Genomic DNA, 6,874 nt, shown 5'->3' with positions numbered 1-6,874 from the left:
TAGCGGAAGTTCTGGTTGCCAACTTCATACCTCGGGAGTTGCACAGTGACCAAGGCCGTAACTTCGAGTCTCATCTACTGAAAGAAGTTTTGCAACGCCTAGGAGTGAGCAAGACGCACACCACACCCCTGCACTCACAGTCGGATGGCATGGTGGAACGCTACGTCAAGACCATCTAAGAGCACCTGCGGAAGGTCGTCGCATCGCATCAAAGGGACTGGGATGAGAGGTTACCCCTCTTTCTCCTAGCTTACAGGGCATCCACTCACGACACTATGGGCCTGACGCCTGCTGGCCTAGTGTTCAGACGAGAACTACGACTACCCTGCGACCTGCTGTTTGGAGTACCCCCAGACAAAGAACTACCCACAACCAATTATGCAGCAGACTTAGTGGATCAACGGCACGACATCCACAATTATGCCCGGCAACACCTGAAGCTCGCCAGTCACTGGATGAAAACTCGGTACGATAAACTGGCCAACTCCGCAGGTTACAATGAAGGCGACAGAGTTTGGCTCTATCGCCCAACTAGCAGGAAAGGGAAATCGCCTAAGCTACAAGCATCATGGGAAGGTCCTTACAAAGTAGTGACCTGGATAAATGATGTGGTATACCGAATCCAGAAGACCCCAAGGTTGAGGATGTTGGTTGTACACCTCGACCGGCTCGCGCCTTATCATGGAGCTGTTCGAGATGAGCAACCATAAAAAGGGGGAAGATGTAGAGGTTGGAAAGCAGAGCAACGGGGAGAAGGGAAAGAGTAGCAGGACAAAAAGAAGATGCTGCAAGAACAACCCCCAAAGAAAAGGAATGGGGATACACCATTAGGCCATTCGGGATGAACAACCTTAAGGAGGGAGCAGTGTGACATGTTGCGCAACGGAGAACCCCCACCTCCCCAGCGGTACGTGGCTGTAATGTAGCGCTCTCGTTACTATGGTAATAGGCGAGTCATCGCCCCGCCAATCTCCCCACAGTGATGTAACGCGCAATGTGCGGTAACGCAACACGGCATAACACCGGTTCCTACTGTGACGTGATACCGCTTCCTGCTGTGACGTGGCACGCAACGACGCTGTTGACGCGGGCAACAGGTAACAGCGAACGGGATAAAAGCCGGCTGAGCAGCAAGGGAGAGCCAGTGTGTTATCAACAGTTCTCAAGGCAGCAGCCTAGAGTTGAAACATAGCAGCAGTCGCGGTAAGAAGACCCGAACGCATGGTTACAAGATTTTATGTGACAGTGTGCAATAACTAAGAAGTCAGCGAGTGGAAGACTTATTGTGTGCTTTCAAGACTTTGTGTGTGCTGTAGTACAGTTATATTTGAAGTGTGTAATTCAGAGAGACTTGTATAGCTCCCGTGTTATTAATACGTGAAGACTCTTGAAGATAGTGTGAAGAGATTTGGTTGTAGGGTTTGTAAAGTCTGGAAACCCGTAACATTGTTATAATTAATTGTAGCCGTTACTTGCAGGTTGTTGAATAAACCAATTAACCCTTTGACGTGGTCATTTAAATTCCGCGGCCGCGGCTCCTGCGGTAATATATTCAGCCGGCCATTTAAATTTTGCTCGAAAATTATTTATTCATCATTGTTCTTAAATTCTATGAGATAGGAACATGAAACTTTCACTAAAATGATCTTAAATGGTGGTTTTATAACCTTACCTTATAATATGGGCGCCCTGTATCTCGGCCATGGAAGCAGGTTGTTTAGTATTTCAGCAGTGAATGGTACGCCTTGAAGGATGAAACTTTCACTAAAATGATCTTAAATGGTGGTTTTATAACCTTACCTTATAATATGAGCGCCCTGTATCTCGGTAATGGAGGCAGTTGGTTTAGTAGAAGGAAGGCCTTGAAGCATTCGTATAACCCAACGGTGCCCCACGTTCACCATTCTCCGCTCCAATATTGTGTATTTTTTTTGGCCCTTTTTTTTAACCACACATATGTGCGGCCTTGCCTTCTTACCCGTGAGGGGTATACTTCAAGGAAATGTCTTTCCGTGACCCGTTTAGTTGCCAGGTCAGCTGTAGTAAATTCAACGTTACGAGTTATCATAACAAGGGGTTGTTGCTATGCCTTTGATATTCCATCCATTTTGGCGGCAGGAGATGTCGTAGGGGTGACCACAGAATTCATGAAGTTATTCTAAGAACTGTCTGGTATGTAGTGAACGAAAGTAGAGCTTAGCTGGCTCAAAAAAATATTTATGGTCATCCCTCGAAACGACCACCAAGGTCAGTACGATAAAATGGAGTCAACTGGAGCGATAATGAGCGAAGGAATGAGTTCTTTTCCCTCCCCCACACACATCCGTATCGTCTCAGGGGGTGACCACAGTGTTCTGCCTTAAAATGTGGCGTTTTTCTAAGAAATGGGTGCTATGTACTGTGCGAAAGCAATCGATTTTGCAGGCATAAACTTTTGTACATCCCTCTTCTAAGAATTCCAATTGAATAGCCAGCTCAGGGCAATATGATATTATAAACACCAGCACATATCAGTCTCTGGTGTTTATAGCTTCAGAGCAAAGAAAACACATCATTCATAACAGAAACAGCTCGCAATAGCCACAGGAACGTTGCTGCAAGACAGGCATATGTAACGACGACTTAGCGCTCTTAAACGCGTGTGTCATTAAATACAGTCCTCCTGACAACAGGCCAGTGAAAAATCTAACAATCTACAGCAAAACCATCAATTATTATGGGCGTTATAACATACGTGTGCAGCTGGACGAAACATACACGTCGAACCCCCCCAGACGATTTAAATCCCTGACGAAACATACACGTCGAACCACGGCAACGGGTTAACAATCTCTACGGCGTATTCAGTGACGAAACACGTTACAGTATGATGATTTGGCACTCTCCAATTCAGGTATTTTTCTCTGTATCTTTTATCAGCATTTTCTCTATACTCTCCCAGCACTTGATTCATACCTGCAAATTCAATAACTGAACAGCCACTTTCCATGCTGGATTAATATGCAATATGCTCTCCCAAGCTTAGACTGCTTCAGACTGACTCAATAAGTAATACAGTCTGTCTATATTAGTACTGCACATGCACATTAAGACATGAGGTACAGTAAACATCAACACAAAGTTCCACATCAGATGGATCTCTGCAATCACCACACTACAAAAAAATACCCTCTTCTATAATTTATTCCTTCCCATACTGTTCATAGTCATATACAGAGATATTGTAGAAAAAAAGAGAAATGGTTTGTATGTTCCTGTGGAAAATATAGAATACTTGAAGTGTTGCATACCTTCCCTCAGAAGCTCCTGGAAACCCAAGTTTATACAGTGCAACAACAACAGCTCCTCCAAGACCAATGTTGTGCTGGAGAGCTATCTTTGCATCAGGCACTTGTCGTCTCCCTGCCATTCCACGGAGCTGCCAGCAGAGCTCTGCACATTGTGCCAAACCTAAGAAATAAGAAAATATTGAATTGCAATATGTCAGACAGATGAAATATTCTGAAAACTGTCAGGAAAATTAACATCACAGTCATAAAGTTCATCAGAAAAATTGGGGAAGTTCTTAACAGCTGCACTGTCTAAGAGAACTCACCAAATAGGAAACATATTGTCGCGTGATGCCTATGTAACACGACATATAAATTCATGATGGTTTCCGGATTTGCATGAATATTTATTGGACAAAGCCTTTTACACTTTCAAGTTCAATTACTAACAATTTCAATATCACAGTTACTGCTTCTGCTACAGTCAAAGACAAACTGAAGACTGACTACTCTTCTAAGGTCAAACACAAACTTCAACTGCTCTCGGCAACTTCTAGAACTCAACTCTGTCTGGTCCCTTCGAAGCTAGACTTTTATAACCTGGTCTCGGACAGAATATAGCACACCATATAGGAGCTTTTATTCTTGGCGGCTGTTATGCAACAAACCTTTTGTTGTCCTTTCATCTCCGGGGAAACATGTTTCTTGCTTAAGGTATTTCTAGGCAACAGCCCACTGGTATTGCATTTCCATGGAAGTATACATTCCTGATTCCTGGCACAATACATTTATACAATGCATTACAGCATCATGTATATTTACATATACAATTTTTCTTTTCATTTAGTTTAATTGTACTCAATTTTCACTGGACCACAGAATCTGCCTACAACAGTTAATGGGCTGTTAATGTTCTTTATCAATGGCATATCCTCTCCTGGCTTCACATAACTCAAAATATTTTCAACCCACATTTATGGGGCTTTCCTTTCATATATATACCGAAAAGTGTCACTGAAAAGCACAAATGGATTCATTAGCTGTAAGAAATTCCTTCAGACTGTACACATTCTGAAATTCTGCAGTCATACTACTCAGGCTGGGCTGTACTTTGTACAGAGGGCCATATCCTAATCAATAACTGGGTACGTGGCTTTCACTGTTTTGCAGATGAACCATTCTACGCATGGCCAGAAATCTCTCGTAACATGAAAACTAAGTCTGGACAACTGATACAAATTACTGGCACCATCCTCCAGGAATTCCATACATACAGTCTGCACAGAACATAAACGCATATTGTACCTGCAAGAAATATTATTTCTTGCACATTCACTTATTTCCAATGGCCATGAGATATTTTTGGTTTTAAAGGTCCTTTCGTTTTCTTTTTAGCTGTTCCACACATCTGTCTGTCTCTTTCTGAATGACACTAAAAATTTTAATGTCAAAAAACCAACAGAAAATGTCAACTGGAAAACTTTCTTCAGAAATTCCTAAGTCAAGATTTAGTCTCGGAAGACCAAAAATGCATATCTGTTTACTGTAGGAATATATATTTTATTTTTAATGTACTTCTGAATCAGCTGCTTGTCTGATTTCTGTTTCCTTTCTGCTTTGCTGGTGGTTGAGAAATTGTCTCACACTGCAAATTTTGTTGTCAAAAAACAAAATGAAAAAGGCAACTGGAGAACTGTCTTCAGAAATTCCTAAGTTGGGTTTATTATTGAAAGACCAGAATATTGCAGTGTGTTTACTGCAGCAGTATTTCTTTTCATCATAATATCATAATTTTGAATCACCTGCTTGCCTGTTTGCTCCCCATTCCCTTTTTTTGCTGTTGATGATTCGTCGCTACTGTTAACAATTTCTTCAATATTCTGGGTGTCTTCAGTTTAACATTCATCCAAATCTGAATGATCTGTGAGTTCAGGTATCACACTACTACCAGCAGCAACATGGCATGAAGCAAACCACTTGCTTGTAATTGGTCCCAGATTTTCCATCTCATGAGGATTGAGCAGTAAACTGAACTGGACATTTTCAAACAAAACATGGTCTATTTTTAGACAGGAAATGGATCATACCTTGGCCCCTGACACTGATTTTTGTCATAGCATGAGATGAAACAACACAAGCACTGATAAAGACCAGTCAGAAATAGAGTGGTAAGTGAACATACTAGCATAGATGTGGAGAAAAATAAATCCAGCAAGAAGTGCAATACACTCAGCTCTCGATTATCTGGGGTCAGATAAACCGGTCTGCGGCTTAACCGGGGCTACCGGTGCTTTTTTGAGGCTTATATGTTGTTTAATATTCATTCACTTTTGTTTCACATGGTGAGTTGTAACACTATTTTCACACTAGTGTGAACCGACCTCTGCATTTTTTGGTCCCGTTATGCTGACACAATGTTCTTGGGGAGGGGTGAAAGAATGCAATGATTTGTGGAAAGTTTCAAGGACAGATAGAACTGCCCCAGTTTGTATCTACCTTCAGGTGCGTTACCAAAATGTCAGGGTGTAAAAGGAAGCATGTTGTGTTAAGTACTCAACAGAAACTTGAAATTATCAATCAGTTGGGAAAAGGAGGTGTAGTTAAACAGTTAGCAGTGAAATACGGTATTGGAGAACAAACTGTTCGTGATTTGAAAAAACAAAAGGATCAATCAATTTCCTTTGCTTCGTCTTCTAATTCAAGCAGAATGAAGAAGAGAAAAACCATGAAAAAATCAACATATGATGATCTCGACAAAGCAATGCTGATCTGGTTTAATCAACTAAGGGCACAGGGAACAACAACAACAACAGGAGCAGTTTGTGCTAAACAAGCGAAATTTTTTTCCAAAGCACTTGAACTACAAGGAAGTTTTGACGTGTTGGCTAACACATTTCAAGCAGCATCATGGAATACGAAAAATTAGTATTCAAGGTGAGAAACTGTCAGGGGGCTTGTCATCATCAGTTCAATTTTGCACCCATTTTGATAGTTTCATGAAAAGTGAAAATCTGCTGCCAGAACAAATCTATAATGCCGATGAAACGGGTCTTTATCGGAAATGCTTGCCAACCAGAACTTTGGCATTTCAAAATGAAAGACAGGCTCCAGGTCACAAATCCAGTAAGGAGAGATTGACAGCCTTGTGCTGTTCTAATGCATCAGGAACACACAAACCAACACCAGTAGTTATCGGCAAAGCGAAAAGCCCACACTCTTTTAAAGGAACAGTAGCTTCAAGTCTGCCTATCCATTATTTTAATCAGAAAGGAGCTTGGATGAATAGAACGATATTTAAAGAATGGTTTGATTTTAAATTTGTGCCTCAAGTTTGTGACCATCTAAAATCCCAAGGCCTACCCGAGAAAGCTGTGCTCCTCATTGACAATGTGCCCTCACATCCTAACGAAAGTCTCCTGAGGTCAGATGATGGAAATATTTTTGTGAAATATTTTCCCGCTAATGTTACCGCACTTATCCAACCAATGGATCAAGGAGTTATCTCAAGTATGAAGAGAATCTACAGATCAAATTTGCTACAAAAGTACATCGATGAAGGCAATGATCTGACGTGTTTCTGGAAGTCCTTTTCAGTATTAGATGCC

At 41.6% G+C, this 6,874-nt stretch overlaps 1 protein-coding gene across 1 annotated transcript in view; it reads right to left on the bottom strand.

The window, feature by feature from the left end:
* Positions 1 to 6,874, bottom strand: part of LOC111872626 (non-specific lipid-transfer protein) — a 50,891-nt gene that overhangs the window by 18,422 nt on the left and 25,595 nt on the right. Inside the window, exon 7 of the mRNA XM_023866708.2 lies at positions 3,291 to 3,450. Within this exon, the coding sequence (XP_023722476.1) occupies positions 3,291 to 3,450 (160 nt within the window). The remainder of the gene's footprint in view (positions 1 to 3,290; positions 3,451 to 6,874) is intronic.

Source organism: Cryptotermes secundus, unplaced genomic scaffold, assembly GCF_002891405.2.
Source record: "Cryptotermes secundus unplaced genomic scaffold, Csec_1.0 scaffold2157, whole genome shotgun sequence".
Classification (NCBI taxonomy): domain Eukaryota; kingdom Metazoa; phylum Arthropoda; class Insecta; order Blattodea; family Kalotermitidae; genus Cryptotermes; species Cryptotermes secundus.
Note: the sequence above shows the minus strand (reverse complement) of the source record. Positions and strands in the feature narration are given on the sequence as shown.